The sequence below is a fragment of the Amblyomma americanum genome, chromosome 3, assembly GCF_052857255.1.
Source record: "Amblyomma americanum isolate KBUSLIRL-KWMA chromosome 3, ASM5285725v1, whole genome shotgun sequence".
In the NCBI taxonomy this organism is placed as follows: domain Eukaryota; kingdom Metazoa; phylum Arthropoda; class Arachnida; order Ixodida; family Ixodidae; genus Amblyomma; species Amblyomma americanum.
In genome coordinates this window covers 40608020-40626031 of record NC_135499.1, presented here as the reverse complement: position 1 = coordinate 40626031, position 18012 = coordinate 40608020, and the positions used below count along the sequence as shown (strand labels likewise).

Here is an 18012-nt window from a genome sequence, read left to right as displayed (position 1 = left end):
GAAAATGCTACGTTCCAGGGTCGCCACGCGGAAACTGCCCTGTGAACTCGCGCTCGCACCCAATACCTCCGCTTGGCTCCGGCTGTCATAGTTGAGGAGGCAACGTAAGCGGACCATGTTTCCTAAAGAGAATGTGAACAAGCGTGAGCGTGCGTGTTTTATTTTAGCTCACGCCGCGCACGAAGTGAAACAGGGCGCACCCTCAGGTGTTTAGGGTAAAAGCTGCTTGTGAGATTTGCAGCATTTCTTCATCACCCCCGGAGGAACTATGCGACAATGATCCACACCATTTCCTAGCTTAACTTTAAATTTTCGAGAGCCTGTTTTGATCTCTCGTTTCACAACCCTCATTCTGCATTTTCGCATCTACTTGCATTGCGTTATGTTTTCGGCCCCTAATCACCCGATTCAAGCAAACGGGAATCCTATAGATGAGCGTCGCAACATAAATTACCCACTCTGCACCAAGTTCAGTGCCCCTTTTCTGTGCAGAACGGGGGTTTTAGAGCCGGCCTCCTGCAGCATGGCAGGTGCGGGGCAGGTAAACCCGTCTACCTGCTCTGTGCATCACCAGGAACGATCATTGAACTGCGGTCATTACGTTACGCTTTACTTTCCACATCCTTACGTCACACGCGTCGTCTCGTGGAGTGCGGCGGCCGTTCCAGATGGCCGGCTTGATCGGCCCCCGCGCAAACGGAAGCGGTGCCACGCCGCGCCAGGCCTCCGGGCGCAGCGGAGAGCGCGCTTCCTCCGGGGTAAACGACCGTGTCCTTCTTCGTGACCCTGATCTTGGGAGCGCGCTCTCAATGGACGGCCGCTCTCGGCAGTCGCTATCCTCGGCCGCCGGCGAGCGGCAGCCGCTTTCACCGAGGGCGCCTGAACCATGGCAGCGTGGGTGCTGCTGCTGCTGCTGGGCTTCGTGGGGCTCGCCTCGGCGCGCGTGGATGCCAGCGTCAAATCTCGGCTGCTGTCCGAAGCCGGCATGCGGGAGGACCGCGTGCGAGAGCTGGGAGCTGCGCTGCTCCGCAAGAAGACGCACCACCACCTGATCGAGAGTGAGTAGCAGCAGACTGCAGCATCTCGCAACGTCCAGGAGCTACTCTGCCGGAAGTGGCTTCCGCGGTCGGTTCCTTGGTGACGCCTTTCGTGTCGGCTCTGCTCTCTCTATCAATATTCCTAGCGGCGGGGAAGAAAAGTGCTGGGCTTTCAACGTAGCTAAACCGATCAGATGTGCGAAAGCATGTGGCTCATGGTTTTACTTTGCTGGGTCGTCGGCACGTCTGGCGACGATTTTAGTTCGATGGTAGCATTAGTTGATGAAGGCGACCGTGTGCAATGCGCAGCGCGAGAGAACACGAGACATGATCGGCTGCGGTGATAGCGTAGTGCTATCGTGCAGTGGTTAGAGAAGCTTACTTTTTCGCGCCGCCGTGGGTTCGAAACTCAGTCGCGGCAAGATATATGTATTTATAGCTTGGCCAAGGTCAGCTTCAAAGTAAAGCCTCAAACAAACTGTGTGAGCCGGTTAGACATACTGAAGTAGTGCTTTCGCACTAAAGGAGACTTTCTTTTTTTTACCTTAGGTACAACCTTCGCTTCTGCGAAAATCTACCGAGGAACTGACTCTGTGTTTCCCACGCTTTCAGCCAAAGGTCTCTGCTGATTTGTATTTTATCCCCACGAGGTTGTGGCAGCCGCAATTCATCGTTCTGATCTGGTCTTGCCTTACATCAGTGAGTAAGCGTCCTTTTCTTGATATGCACGATGGCCGTCCTGTCTATGTGCTGTGTGCGCTGGCCTGAAGAATGTGCTGTGTGCGCTGGCCTGAAGTTGCATTGGAGTGCGTCGCACTCTGCTGTGTGCTCCTATTTTCGGGCTTCTGTGCAAAATGATCTCCAGTCCCACAGCGGCCCGACAGATGAAGCCACGAGGCGTTCGCCGAAAGCGTCCGTCATCCCCGTACTGGTATTGGTTGGGCTGTCCCAAATCACGGTGGCTTAGCTCTGTAACGACCGCGTTTCAATTGTATTCTTTCTTTGCACTTCGCCAGTGGCTTCAGCGCTCCTCACGTCCGCTCTTTGTTGTTGTTTTGTTTTATTTTCTTATACCAACAAGAATGGGATCCTTGATTTAATATCGGATCACTTGCGCTGAAAACGGAAAATTTAGTGAAACCCGCAGAAAGAGTGCGAGAAGAGCAAAATACACGACGGGAGTAACGCGCACAAATGCTCCTATTATTAGTGGCCATTGAGAGTGTGAAAAGATATAGCATACCGTAATAATGCCGTCGGTGACGTCATGAGCATTGTGAAAGCACATGTGTAGAACTGCGAATTACTGACGCGAAAACAGACGATGAGGCAGAAAAGCAAACTTCACTTCGCTACAAATACGCTTTCCCGTCTTGAACCGGAAATGACAGATCAAAGTCAAGAACAATGCAGTTAAGGAAAAACGAAAAGGTGTAGGCATCAGTGGCAGTTTGTGGCTTTATATTGTAGTTGCCGGCAGTTTTTGTCTGCATTGGGACAACTTTTTCTTTCTTGAGTACGTTTATAGTAAATTACCTTTAGGTGAAGTAGTTCAATGAGCAAAATTGGAATGTTGGGACGTCAGACTGTGCGCTGAGATAAATTGCAGAGATCTTTTTGTGACAGGAATTATCAATGCGAGAGCTTACTTTGTTTATGCCCACGTCGGCTTGTCGTCCAGGACTCAGGAGGACTATATAAATGGAAGGATGTCTGAGAATAATAGTGCCGTCTCAAGCACGGTACATCTCCTGTACCTTCCTCATCTGAATAGCGCATTCTCCTTTAGCAGGGTCAGGTAATAATTTGGAACACTGAGAAGTCTTTTCTGTATGCGCGGTAACAGGTAAGACGGGTGATGACTTATAATATTGCCCGCTACGGCATTTTGAGTCGGCATCAGCGCCGCACTGACTCCTTCAGCAAAGCGTGAGCTGGGCGAGAGCAGGGAGCGCCGAGAGGCCATACGAGTGACCGTCGCTGTCGGAAGCAGCGTGCTGAGTAAACTGTAATGGATGATAGACTTTTTTTAGCATACCGGAGGCGTATTAGCGGATACTTATATCGGTTTACCGCACGTCATGGGTGTGTCCAAGCCGGTTTTAGGCGGGCTCACTGCTCGTGCGCAGGAGGCTTGCGGTAAACCGATATACGTCTGTATGCCAAAAACTTGTAATATCTTGCCTTCGCAGATAGGTCCTCGATGCCGACTTCTCGATCAGCACCGGACTCCAGCGTAGCTTGCACGGGTGCAGAGGCCGGCATTATAAGGATCGGTTCGACTGCCGGAAGGCGCGTTTCTCAACCGCTCGATGTTCTCAACGACAGAGCCGAGGCGTGAACAGGTTCCCCCGTTTTCCTGGTGCGCTCGGCCGCGAATACGCGCCGAGGGGAGCGCACGTAAAACACATTTAGTGCCTCGGGGAATGCCGAGGGGGGTCACACCAAGGCAAAAAAAAAGATGAGGCAAAGCAAAGAAGAGCGACGTCGTGACATACTTTCCTCATTTGAAAGCATGCAGATGCGGCGCTGCTTTCGCCGGGTGCAGCGCTCCCTCCTTGTGCGCGCCGCATTCAGACCACGGAGGTGCCGTGGTGCACCGCTACCCTCGTGCCGGTTGCGCGCGCCTGAGGTAATAGTCGCACGCCTAACAGGGCGCTCGAAGGCGCCTCTCTTGCCTGCAGGGCTGGCTCCGCTCGCACGCTCAGAGGCTGCGTGATTGGAGAGGCCGCCCAGTCAGCCCCGAATCCATGCTGAGGACCGCGCGCTCCTCCTACGTGATGCCACGTATATGTAGAGCAGGCCAGTCTCGGAAGGCCTTGTACTCGGAACTTGGCCGGAAACTTGGAAAGCTCTCCGGGCAACCCAAGCTCTTTTTCGTTTTTTGCACGAGTATCGACTGGCGGTGTTGATTAGGTGCGCTCCTGGCGTGCCTGTATACATTCGCGTCTCCTTTTTGTCGTCCTAGGTGCCCATCGAGACCCTCTTTCTTCCTCCCTTGCCCAGTGCAGGGCAGCTGCTGATCCTTCATGCCAACCTGTCGCTGCCTTTCTCTCAAATAAACCTCCCTCTTCCCTTATGTAAGTGCTCCCGAGAACATTCTTTCACCGCAACCGTGCTTGTTACCTCTCTAAGGGACGGAGGAGTGAACGCAAGTGCACAGGAGAGACAGCGCCCGATTGCACGGAGTGTCAGCGGCTGATTCAGGGAGCACGTTACCGACGTGCACAGTGCGGTTGCAGTCGCTTGGAGGTGCATAGCGATGCAGCTGAGCAGCGGGAGGCATCTGAGTGAAAGTCCTCCAGCTGCGCAGTTAGGAGCTAGCAAGGGGGGGGGGGGGATGTTGTGGACAAACCTGTAGGTGGTAGGACTGACGTTTGAGCGTCCTACCCATAGGTCATGCCGAAAAGAAGCGAGTTTATATCATCGAGTGACCTAAAAAATCGCGCCTTTTTGTGCGAAAGCACTCGATGACTCACTGACATGAAGACCGGGCGTCGGACAAAAAGCATCAGCGTTAAAAAATTCGCTACTGCTCAGAACGTTGTGACATAATCAAAACCGAGAAAATACGAAATGTTGGCAAGTAATGAATGTACTAGTACTTATAAGGGCATCAACTACAAAGGAATAGAATAAAATTACGATATGAAAGGAATAGAATTAGAATCGGATTAGATCGAATTAGAATAGGATTGCAATACTCGCACGTAAGTCCTGTAAGTGCCCAACGGTAAGTTTTTTTTTATGTGATGGTCGAATGCTTAACAAATAAAAGAAAAAGAGGGGATGAGGTTGAAGTGCAGAAATCAAGGCCTAAAGACTCAAATCAGAGCGTTTTGGTTTATGGGGTTTAACGTCCCATAGCGACTCAGCCTATGAGAGGCGCCGTAGTGGAGGGCTCCGGAAATTTCGACCAGCATCGGGTTCTTAAACGTGCACTCCCATCGAACAGTGCACGGGCCTCTAAAATTTCGCTTCTACCGAAATTCGACCGCTGCGGCAGGGATCGAGCCCGCATCCTTCGAGTCAGCGGCCGAGTGCCGTAGCCACTGAGCCACCGCAGCGGCTAACAAAGCAGAACGGCGAACTTAGAAATACCCTGAAGAAAAGTAAAATAGTGTTCAAGTCTTGGAAGAGACCAAAATTTTAGATTGTTCAACAGTGCAGATTACTTTCTTCGACGCGTTAGAGCATTATTATTTTAGATGGGCACCAAGGTATTGAACACTCGGCGGCAGCTTGCGCGCCACCGTCCTCCCATTGGCTGCAGCTTGCGCGACGCTCCTTCGAACTGACCCTAGGTTATCCGAGTTACTCCGAGCTTCCCGCAAGATGCTTGGTTGGGACCACTTTAATTTTCGCGCTTTCGCAGTAGCAACTCGAGGCGACATTTAATCACCGACTTAAGGGTATGACACGATAGCATTAATGGGTCTCTTCAGCGGCACGGAGTCCTGTGCAGCACTTTGCAGACACGGGAACTGATTTTTATTTCGTTATCACATAGCACTTAACTTACCCTTAGGAATACAGTACGATAGCATTAGAGATCCCTCCGGCGCAAGCACTTCTTCTCTGTCGCCAAAATACTGCCTACATGCCCATATCTACGGAATAGCTCATTCTCTACTTTATATCCATAGATCGACACCTTGCGCAGGGGTGCAGTGGTTCAGATATATGCTGCACTGCCCCGGCAGGTGGCTGTTTCAAACAAAACCACCGGTGGGGCTTGTGAGAACAAGGTTGCTCTTCCCGAACAACCTCTTGCGACCAAACATTAACTTAACTGCCACCTGCCACAGTGGGCAGGTTGTGATGACGCCACAAGATCACATTGCCTATATGGCAGGTGGGTCCCCTGCTTTTTTCGACACGCACACTCTCATGTCACCAACAGTAGCTTACCAGTATCCCTCCTGAGGAAGGATGCGATTAATAAATCGTGCCGGTATTCACCTTGGGGGCAAAAATCTGGAGCGCATAGATAAAAGGCTTGAGCATACAGCACGGACGACACAACGAGCTACGGAAAGAATGAGAGCAGAGTGCGTCTGCTGAAAGGTGTATTGTAGAATCATAGCTTGTTGGGCCAGTTGGCACATGATACCCGGTAGAAAAATCAGCAGAAGAGGGCGCATACACAGGAGAGTGAGTGAGTGAAAACTTTATTGGATCTTTCAAGGGTTTCGCGGTTATGAAGTCTCCGTCGTCTTCTCTGGCGCTGGCGACTTGAGGCTTCTCGGCAGCAAGGGTGGGCCCCTATTCCAAGGCTCCACTGAGTCGTGCTGCATCATTCGCGTGCTGCACTAAGGCCCTTTGGGTCGTGAGCTCACCGCTGGTGAGCCGACTCTCCCATTGCTCCGTACTCGGGTGTTCGTGTTGGTGGAATGCTTTGTTGCGTTCGCACTCCCACGTGATATGGTAAAGTGTAGGTGTGGCATCGCACCAAGGGCAGGTAGCTCTGTATTGTGTCGGGAACATCTTATTAAGTATGTGTAGGTTAGGAAAGGAGTTGGTCTGTAATCTGCGCCAGCCGGTCGCTTCCTCCTTTGTTAGGGTTTTGTGTGGTGGTGGATATCTAATTCTAGCTCCCCTATGCACGTTCAAGGTCTCTGCGTATCCCCCCTCGCAAGCCTGTAGGCGGAGCTCCGGAGCATTTGACTGCCTTGCTCGGAATGCGTTACCTCGAGCTAGGCTGTCTGCCCTTTCGTTCCCCCCTATGCCCGCGTGGCCCGGGATCCAGATTAGGTTATGCCTGGGTTTCTCCCCGGCGGAGGTTACCCCGCTGAGTATTCTAAGGGCTGTTCTGCTGATCCTGCCCCTCGTGTAGTTCCTGCACGTCTCCTTCGAGTCCGTCAGTATGTTGAGAGATCGGCCCGTTCTGTAGCCTTCTGCTGCCGCCAGCGCAGCGGCAATCTCTTCGGCCTCCGCTGTGCCGGCAACCTTTGCCGTGGCACACGCGATCATGTTTCCTTCCTTGTTTACCACTACCGTCGCGGCTACGCGTTCTCTCGCGCGGATATACGACAGCGTCCGTGTATACGGTGGTGTCTAACTGGTCTAGCTTTCTTTCTACGTACTCGGCCCTCGCTTTTCGTCTGTCTTCGTGAAGATTTCGGTCCATGCCACGGACGATGCTGGAGACACAACTGAAAATTTTTACTTTGTCAAAGAATCGAGCAGAGCAGTGCACACATGCGCGTGAGCAGGACTCGCCGACAAAAGGAAGAAAACAAAAACCAAATAAAGGGCCGTCATTAAAAATACTGCTATCTTGCACGTGGAGGCTATATCCCATTCTTGAATTGAAATTCCTTGGAAGAAAATTAGACTGAGGTATCGCGGACGCAATCAGTGCCTGACTTTTTTATTTTAAAAGCTTCCGAGACTTCTCATTCTATCTGCGTTTTGCCTCGGCCGATGATTTTTGTACTGCTGAACAAGGGAGTACAGGACGTGGTCACGTTCTGACGATGGTCACATTTGCTGGAAATGCGCTCCTCGAGCTAAAAAAGGTCTTTTATACGCTATACCTCGTCACACTCAATGCCAGTAGTGAAAAAGGGTGTAGCCAATCTCTGTCTAGGAAATGTCCTGCGAAAAAGACTCTCCCACGTTATGCAGAACTGTTTCTTTGGTAAAGCTGGTCGCCTCCGGCCAGCCGGTTACCCCGAACAGATCCTTGCCTTTGTTGCTGAATCATTGTTACGTAAGCTTAGGCTACATCACGCACCTGACAACGAAGACGCGTCGCGTGAGGTTTTGATGGTTTCGTTTATGGGGGGGGGGGGGGGTTAACGTCCCAAAGCGACTCAAGGTATGAGGGACGCCGTAGTGAAGGGCTCTGGAAATTTCGACCACCTGGGGTTCTTTTACGTGCACTGACATCGCACAGCACACGGGCCTCTAGAATTTCGCCTCCATCGAAATTCGACCGCTGCGGCCGGGATCGAGCCCGCGTCTTTCGGGCCGGCAGCCGAATGCCATAACCACTCAGCCACCGCGGCGGCTAGCGTGAGGTTTTGAGGCCTGCTGTTATTACTTACATGCACAAAGTCTCGCATGGTATCAAGAAGGTGGCAGTGAAATACGATGTGAACGTTGTGTTTTCAGCACCCACAAAACTTTCGTCATTGTGTGCCCGTATCTCTGCAAAGAGCACAAAAAATATTGCAAAGTCAAGCATCAAACAAAGTTCACCAAATGTACAACCAACATTGTGTACTCGTTCCCCTGCCATGAGGAGAGACCTATATCGGCCAGACTGGCCAATGCATTAATAATCGGTTAAGACAGCATCGCACAACACTGCAACCGGATAATACGGCCAATCTCCCAAAACATTGTAACAAATGTCAAAAATGTACTCCCCTCTTCAGCAGTGTAAAAGTGATCGACCGAGGCAAAACGCAGATAGAATGTGGAATCTTGGAAGCTTTTAAAATCAAAATTTAGGCACGGATTGCGTCAGCGGTACTTCAGTCAAATTTTCGTCCAAAGGATACAGATTCATGAATAGGGTGTAGTCTCCACGTGCAAGATAGCAGTATTTTAATGACTGGCCTTTCTTTTCTTTTTGTTTTCTTCCTTTTGTCGGCGTGTCCTGCTCAGGCGCCTTTGCGCCCTGCTCTGCTGGACTCTTTGACGAAGTAAAAATTTTTGAGTTGTGTCTCCAGCATCGTCCGTGGGAATTCTTTCTATGTTCACGCGTCCTTTTCTGCGGGTTTTTCTACCTGGAGAGACGTGAGTTAGGAATAATCAAGATGACATCGAGGTGGGCAATGACGCGATGCGAAAGGAAGGTGATCACTGACCGGTGGTTCCTCAAGGGTAATGGAGTGGATTCCGAAGAGAACCCAAGCAGGGATAGCAGCAGAGAGTGATGATGATACATTTTATTGGCGCAAGGGCTGCTTTTCCTAAGAGCAGCACGGCGAAAGGTGTTTTAGTGCGAAAGCACTGTTATCCTCCTATCCCACAAAATCCAAAGATGGACGTCGAGTCTCTCAGTATCCTGCAGAAATATTGCCGAGACTGGGCCCGCGGTGGCGCAAAGAGATCAGCTTCGTTGGACACTGCACGAGAGCGCTTGCCATCGCTGGAACCGATCACGCCTCGTGTTAAACTGCTGCACACTCTCGCGCTGTGCATTGCATGCCGTCGTATTCATCAACTTCCACCTGTGCGCAAAAAGCATTATTAGCCTCCTACCTCGCAAAATCAGCAGGTGTACGAGAAGCCTCTGAGATAGTCACGAAAGAATAGGAAAGGGCATAACTGGCTCCCTGGGTCAGTGGACACTTGAACTGCGCTTTGAGCTACTTGGCGGTGGTGTTCACCTGCAAAAAACCGTGCTCTCGCACAGTATTTCGTGCTTAGCAATGCTAAACCACTGTCATTTTTTTAGCCCACACAAGGCGGGGTCGAAGACTCATTTTCCAAGCATTCCGCTCCAAAGGAGCCGAGCACCATGCCAGGGGAATCGTTGTACGCATTGTATCACTGATGGGCAACCGGCGGCACTATGGATCGAACCTTGCACCTTCTTCATGCGATGCGAATGGTCAAGCCACTAGGCCACCGCTGCGGTGGCGGCAGAAGGTCGGGTGGGTAGATGAGACAGACGTTTCAAGGGTGGTAAAAAAAAGTTGCCGCAACTGCCGCATGCGATGCTTATTTGGAGGGATATGCCCTTGTCCTGCAGTGGGCATAGCTAGGCTTTTGACGATGATGGCGCAGGCTTCGACATGGCCTCCACGCGCCGGCTTACCTTATGCCTCTTCCCCACCGTGCCCTAAAAGCTGTCAACCATTCTTCCCTCTGCATCCCTGAAGAACGAGTTGAACGCGCTCCGAAACGTCTGGTCATAAGGTTGGTGAAATTTTCTCACAATTTACAACTTATTCTCAACGAGAGAAGCAGTTCTGGGGAAATGCCTGTTGCACATCCGTATTGAAAGTCATCGCTTATGGTTTCTTCTCTACTTTTTTTGCTAATGGAGTATGAAGCACCGGCGTGCCCGCATAGCCATCTCAGCTTTCCTTCAGTCTGCCACAAGTAATGATTATTCAAGCAGTTGAAGCCATGCACAGTCCGGCCAGAATGAAGAGCGAACAATGTCTCTGGACACGATAACATATCTTGCCTTTCAGCTGCAATATAAAATCAGCCTGATTCATTTCCCTGCGCAAAGGGTCTACCGATATGCGCATTCATAAATCTGCTGTAAAAATTATCTCGACGCAAAGTACAAAAGTAAGAGCGTACGCGTGTTCGCGTTTCATTCCGGCCTGGCCGTTTACAGCAAGCGGAGCCTGCAGTCGAGCAAGATGAACTCCAATACCGGCTCGTACAGGTCGGAGCTTCTGTTTCTTCTGCTTTTTGGTATTATTTATTTATTTCAAAATACTGCAGGCCAGCATTGACCGAAGCAGGAGGGGCATAAAAAAACACAAATCACAGCACCACGTGAAAACATTGCGTGTGACACACAGCAAAAACGAAACCAAAAAAATGAACATAGCAAAGAGAAAAATACATGCTGAAAAAAAGGAACAAAATAGAGTCACTTACTTTTTAGTTGAGCAAAAAGGTTTTTATCACGTGTTCCACGTTAGGAGAATTAAAAATCGATTCATGGAGTGCGCTCCTATCTGATATTGCTTGAGGGATAAAACTGTGCTTAAATGCGTTTGTTTTGCCAAAAAGATGATGTGAGGAGTGCTCCCTACTATGGCGGGTCCTTCGAGCAGTGGAGTGCCTGAGGAATGAAGAGGGAGAAATGGTAAGCTTACCAGCTATAATTTTATGAAGGAAAGAAATACGGTTAACTTTTCTGCGTGTACGGAGCAACGGAATGTTATTGTCTTTCATGAGCTCTGTTGCAGAGTCAGACCTTTTATATTTATGAAAAATGAAACTTACTGCCTTCCTCTGGATGAGCTCTAAATGATAGATACCTTTCTTGGTGTGCGGGTCCCAAATTTCAGAAGCGTTTTCAAGTTTGGACCTGACAAAAGTTTTTTAAGCCAAAAGCTTAATATTTTTAGGAGTATGTTTTAATTTACGTCTCAAGAAACAAAGTTTAGAGAAAGCGGCTGAACAGATCTCAGAAATATGAGTGCCCCAGGTTAATCGGTTGTTAAGAGTAATTCCTAGATATTTATATTGCGCAACCTCTCTAATGTGGCTGTGGGGAAGGTAATATTGATAATGACTAACTTTGTTTTTCTCGTAACTCTGAGAAGTACACTCTTATCTATATTTAAATCCATGTTTCATTCCTTACACCAGTGACATATTTTGAGCAAAGATTCTTGAAGCAATTGATGGTCTCCAATTGATGTTATTTCTTTATATACAACGCAGTCACATGCGAACAATCTTATTGACACAGACGGAGGAATGGCATGTATTAAATCATTTATATATGTTAAAAACAGCAAAGGTCCTAACACACTACCCTGGGGAACACCGGAAGTAACCGGAAGGGATTCAGAAAGAGTACCATTCACATCAACACACTGAGTTCTACCACCTAAATATGATCTGACCCATTAATTAAGATAAAACGGAATACCAAGTAACTGTAATTTATAAAGGAGCTTTGAATGTGACACCTTATCAAAAGCTTTAGCCATATCCAAAAAAAGAACATCAATCTGTCTCGAGTTATCCAGCACTCTAAGAAAATCATCAATAGTCGCAACTAGTTGAACGATGGACGACATACCCTTCCTGAATCCGTGCTAAAAAGGTGACTGAATATTTCTGTCATTTAAAAAGTCAATTATTAAGCGGGCCACGATGTGCTCTAGAAGCTTACAGGATGTAGAGATAATAGATACCGGTCGGTAATTAGTTACGAGTAATTTGTCCCCTTTTTTATGAATTGGCAGAACACGAGCCTTCTTCCAATCTTTTGGCAACTCACTGGTTTGTAGAGACACAATAAAAAGTTTAGCCGGATGCTCCGAGATCTGGAGCGCGTAACGCTTTAAAAAGGCATTTGGAATGTCGTCCAGACCAAGGCCCTTCCGAATATTTATTTTACGCAGCAAAGAGAGAACCCCTTCTGTGGAAATAACAGGAACTTCGTTAGGATCGATGGATTGTTTGGGTGAATCCGCGACCATAATATCTGAAAGGCTCCGGAAAACACTGAAAATACCTGTTAAACTGTTGAGCTATATCCTTCACATCAGTGACGAGGCTCCCATCCTCACATCTAATTTATTTGCAGGCTTCCTTTTGTTGACCAAGGTATCGCCAAAATTCGCTCGGATCTGTTTATATGAATGAAGGAAGGGTGACCTTAAAGTAATGGGATTTTGATGTAGACAGTTCCTGTGCTAATTCATGTTTTAATTTCTGCAAATACTGAGAAGATAAAGAGGGATGTCGCCTAAGACGTTTAAGTCTCCGCTTCATATGAATAGTATCACGACTTACCCAGGGGCTTCGACGCTTGTTTTTAATTTTCGGTGCAAAATAAAACGCCCTTCTTGAGGCGTTCCCATAAGCTGTGTGTGCCACCTTCATTGGTACACATCAACACATAATCCAAACAGTCAATAATAGAAGTGTCGTCAGAGCGATCAAAATCATGGACATAGGCAACAGAAAAATTTCTTTTAGTTTTAACGTAATCAGTAGGACAAGAAAAAACAACAAATGGTGATCCGAAATACCAGATTCAACTCTCAATTCACCATTACAGAACAAATTACTAATAAAAATAAATCCAACAGATCATTTTTGCGTGTGCAGTCACACACAATTTGGTTAAGGTTTAAGGCTAACATAATGTCCATAATTACATCACTGGAAACACAGGTCCCGTAAACTAAACTGCCCCAGTCCAAGCCTGGTAATATCGCTGAAGACAGCGTGAGCTGCAAGACATATTCGCAGTGTGTAACAAAAGTAAAAACAGCGCTAATTTTTACACAACCCACACAGAAAGATGAGACAGGGCGGGCGCTGAAAACATATTCGCACAAAGTGAGCTATTATTTTTACAGATAGAGAGAACTCATGGAACAGAACTTCACCTTTCAGATCTGCATTAATGCGACAATGACAAGCTCGTAATCAGCACGGGTATATACGACTGCGGTTGAAAACCAGCCAACCAGGTGATACACGTCCTCAGGGCAGCTAATCCATTTGTTAAAGCTCAATTCTGGCGTAGAAGCAACTTGAGCAGTGCAGTAAAGCAATTCGGTTTTTCCTGAGCTATGCAGTGCGATAAGGCAGAACATGCCAAGGGACACATTGACTTTCCAGGACTGAGCAAGCAAGCGACAAGTATGGTTCAAATAGAAAAACTTTCTTCCAGGGTTTTCGGTGCACGCACCAGAAGACGGTCGCATCTTCGCAGCTTGTGGAGCATATGTTTATGATTCATTGTTCATTACGAAGACAGCCGCCTAATGCAAACAGGTTCAAACTGGCACGGTTTCGGTGAACATTTCAAGAGGCCCGCACAATCAAGTAGGTCGAGATGAACATATTATCTTTCAATGACATTAGATATGCATTTCGTCAAACCCAGAGTTTTTGTTAAATCTTTAAAACGTATCCTTGGGCTGGATAGATTGGCATTTATTTACAGTAAGTAGCGCCATCACCAGAACTGGCCCAATCACAGGAAAAGGCAAACGTTTAGGACGCAGTGAAACAATTTAACGTTAATGTAGAGTGTAAGGGGGACGCCTCATCATTTTCTTCACAGCAAAAAACTGGCAAGAATTTTTCAACGAGATGTTCAATGATCATAGTGTATAGCTATAGGAATCCATGGTAGTGAGCGGGAAGTAGATGGCTTCCTTCGCAACAGGAAGTGAACAAGGGAGCGGAAAGCCTTAGTGTGTTTGCCAACGTTTCGACAAATGGACTTGTCTTCGTCTGGTTGTTCACTTTGTGTGGTTTACAGGAAATAACGTTACGAGAGCACTATGAAACAAAAAACTTCAAGCCTGAAGCAGTTGATTTAGAGCGAAGCTTGAAGAATAGAGAGAAAGGCATTCGTATGCACAAGACAAATAAAGTATAGCCACAATAGTGTTGTCAAAGGCAGCTTATGTAGTTTCGGTTTCAATTTATTGGCTGCGTAGTTCGTGTGCGCTTGAGTTAGTTTAACTTTTCTATTCCATACTGCTGTAGTGCAACAATTCAAGAGAGCACGAGGGCATGGATATGAATGAGACATCGGTGATAAGGATTGCGCCCCATCGATTGATCTTGTAGCGATTTTAATCTCTATGTAGCGGCCGTTGCGTTCGATCGCCGCCACTTTGCTAACACGCCCAACGCAGGGCAGCTGGCAGATGCACAACAAAGACAAGGAAACGCGTGGTTAGCTGTGTCCATTGCTAGCATACTTGAATTTCAGCTGTGTTCTGAGGCTTGTGTACGTACTCTTTTCACTGTGTGCGGCTCCTCAGCTAAGACGTACTTATTCCTCACCAGAACAGGCCTTCTTCAGCAAAGTGAAGTGGCGCGCGGCCGAGCGCAACTGGACAATGCGCACTTTTCTTGCGTTTCGACGCAACGTCTGTGCGCCAACACACTGCGCCCTTTAAAACGACCGACGGCGCGGAAGCCATCAACGCAGTCGGATGGCGGGACCGCGACACTTTCGCTCTTGAGGCCACCGGTGCGGCGCGTCTTGGCGTTTGCGTTGACAGCTCTGTCGAGGCTCGTTGTCCAGGACTTCTGAAGAGCGGCCGCTACCTCGCCGCCATCGACTCGTAAAAGCATCTCGCGTTCGACATCGTAACTATACAGGCTGCGCCCACTGCGGCCGTCCTCAACTACGTTGCTACCCTTAATCCCTCGGAACGACCACTCGGCCAGGTTCAAACTTCTGCAAAACTGCCTAGCTTCCGAGACGAGGAAGTCGCCTGGTGCAACTCCAGGAAAGGTTTTTCCTTTGGCGCGTCTGTCGCGAGCCGCCCTGACGCAGGTCACACTTTCTGCTTCCCGTTTATGGCCCGCGAACCTGCTACGTCACGCCTAGCTCACACCACACATTAACTTAATCACACCGTCGTGAAGAAAACATTTAATTGAGATCTTTTAGATTAAATGACTGATCGAAGGTTAACTGTGCGAATCAAAGGCTCCATTGCACTAAAGAGGAGAAATTTTCAGAAAATAAGGTTACAGTGCCTCTGGTAAACACGTGCGCAGAAAAAGAGGTACAATAATTTGTTCTCCTTAAAATGCATCGTGGCCGAAGATGCACAGCGGGGAAAAGGTGACGGAAAGAATAGTAGTAAGTGGTATTATTAAAAATAATAAAAAAGAAATGGAGAGATTTTTGCTAGCCCTGGCATCTGTCATCGATACTGAAGCACCTGAGCTGGGGCAGTGGAAATAAAGGATAGCAGGGAGAATGGAGTAATGAAATGAAAGAGATGAGGCGGCAAGAAGAAAGGATAAGGGCAGAGGCAATGTACACAAAAGGCATTATTGTACAGGCTGCGCAACACAGAGTCATACGTGAACTTCGTCACTGGCCTTTTTCCACTGCAGGACAAAGACCTATGCCTCCAACTTACCCTTCCCGGTGCCTCCTGCGGCCTCCTTATCCCCGCAAACCTCCTTACCTCATCCGCCCACCTGACTCTGCCGAAGCTGTTACGATTGGCTTCTCCCGGAACTCACATCCGTAGAGTGCAACTCAGGGTGGAACTCATATCCTAAGGCAGATGTCACAAACCCATACCGCGACGTGGGAAGAACTGTTTGGATTTTGTCTGCCTCGGACCAGTAGCTGAAAAGGAGAGAGTGAACGGGAGGAATTGCCAGAAAAAAAGGAGTAAAGGTGACCGAAAGTATCTATAAGTAAAATCAAGCAGAAGAAAAAAATCAAAGCGAATAAGTCAAAAGCTCCGGTGAAGAGGGCCAGTTGTGAAAAAATAAAGCGGTTCTTTTTTCTTTCACTTGTTTTCCGATTTTCTGCCGGGTTCAAATTTTTAGGCGCTTCTAACGAAAAATCATTTTTTTTTTTGACGTACGAAGGGATGACCCGACGTGAAGGAATTATTTGCGGCTACAGGTTATCAGAGTAAGAAAGGAAGAAAGCGTGACGTTTTTCTACAGAAATCAAATTCTTTGCGTCCAAGGGGCCGCTTGTTCGGGATCCTGAAGGCTGCGGTTGGGGCGGGGGAAAGCGGTCCCATTTTAAACATGCACATTTCTTGTTCTTTCTTCGTCGAAAAAATGGGTGTCAGTATGATTTGCCTATGTAAAATTTCCCACCGGGGGGGGGGGTGTCGAATTTACTTCTTCTATTATTCCGCTCCTGCCTTGCCTTAAACGCCAGCTCACCATGTTGCTTTCGCATTATATGTCCTTCCCAAGCCCTTTCCCTCTTCCTGATTTCAGTTGGGTTATCTTTCGACCGGGTCTCTTCCCCATCCGGCTCTCTTCCTGTCTCTTAACGTTAAACCAACCAAACGTAAACCAACCAATTTAAAATCTTTCCACAGCTGTCTGTGCTGTCGTCAGTTTAATTTGAAACCTTTTCGTTAGCCTTTAAGTTTCTGTTCCATAGGTGAGTACTGGCAAGATACAACTGTTATGTACATTCTTCTTGAGGTATACTGGGAAGCTGCTTTTCATGGTTCCTGCCAAATCCACTCCATCCCATTCCTATTCTCATAGCTCTTTCGCTCTTGTGGTGTGGAACAGCGGTTATTACCTGACCGAGTAATTCCTTAAGACTTCTAATGCCTCACTGTCTACTGTAAACTGTTGTTCTCTTCACGGGCTTTTGAACATTACCCGTGCTCTTCATTATAACCTTCAGAACCACCGTTATGCTTTGACCGGCTAGGTATTAAATCACGCACTGCAGTTTGCGGCCTGTCTCACTTAGCAAGGCAATGTCATCACCAAACCGCAGCTTGCTATACTGTCTGCTCGGTTAAGTTTTATCCTTAACTCTTCACATTCCAAACTTTCCAGTACTGTCTGTAAACACGCAGTGAATAGTACTGGAGAGATAGTGTCTCCCTACATGATTGGGCCTAATTGGTATTACCACTTACTGTATAGACGACAAAGGTCACGCGCTGTGCAGCCGTTAAGTATATTTTCCAGCACCGTTACTTATGCCTTTTCTACACCCTATAGCTACGCAATGCCTGCGAATGCTGAGGTTTCGACTGAATCAAATGCTTTCTTGTAATCAATGAAGACTATATGTATATAAATGTAAATTAAATTATCCGTATTTTTCCTTCACTTCATTGGTGGTGTAAACATGATCTGTTGTCGACCAGCCTTTTGAAAACCCACTTGGTGCTTTGCCTAACTGAAGACTAAGGTTATTTTAATTTTGTTAGCGATTGCCTAGGGAATACCTTGCAAGCAACTGACAGTAAGCTGAACGCTCTCTACGCTTATTCAATAAAAAATCGACCAACAAGGGGTGAACGCCCAAACGCATTTCACAATCGAACCACTTTAACAGGGAGGTTCACAAGAGTTAATTTATCTCGCTCATCTCCACAAGGATTCAAGTTATAAAAGATAAGTCGTCTCAGACTACTTACAAAGCAGGAACTCTTTTGTACTGGGCGGCGAAGTAGGGGGCGCCAGATAGTCAGGTGGACACATAAAATTAGGAAGTTTGCGGGCATATTGATTATCATGAGCCTGACTACGCCCACTGCAGGGCAAATGCCTCTCACAAGTCTCTCCAATTAACCCTGTCCTTTGCCAGCTGCGATCACTAGCTGTATCCCCGCAAAATTCTTAATCTCATGCGCCCACCAAACTTTCTGCCCCCCTTCACTTGGAATCCACTCCGTTACCCATAAAGACCAGCAGTCATCTTCCCTTCGCATTACATGCCATGCCCAAGCCCTTTTCTTTCTCTTGATATCTAGTAGGATGTCATTAACCCGCGTTTGTTCCCTCACCCATTCTGCCCTCTTCCTGTCTCTTAACGTTG

General features: G+C 47.8%; 1 protein-coding gene across 1 annotated transcript in view; it reads left to right on the top strand.

The window, feature by feature from the left end:
• The first annotated feature begins 886 nt into the window (after positions 1-886).
• The window catches only part of LOC144123694 (uncharacterized), a 92337-nt gene continuing 75211 nt past the window's right edge, over positions 887-18012 (top strand). The window contains exon 1 of the mRNA XM_077656475.1: positions 887-1058. Within this exon, the coding sequence (XP_077512601.1) occupies positions 887-1058 (172 nt within the window). The remainder of the gene's footprint in view (positions 1059-18012) is intronic.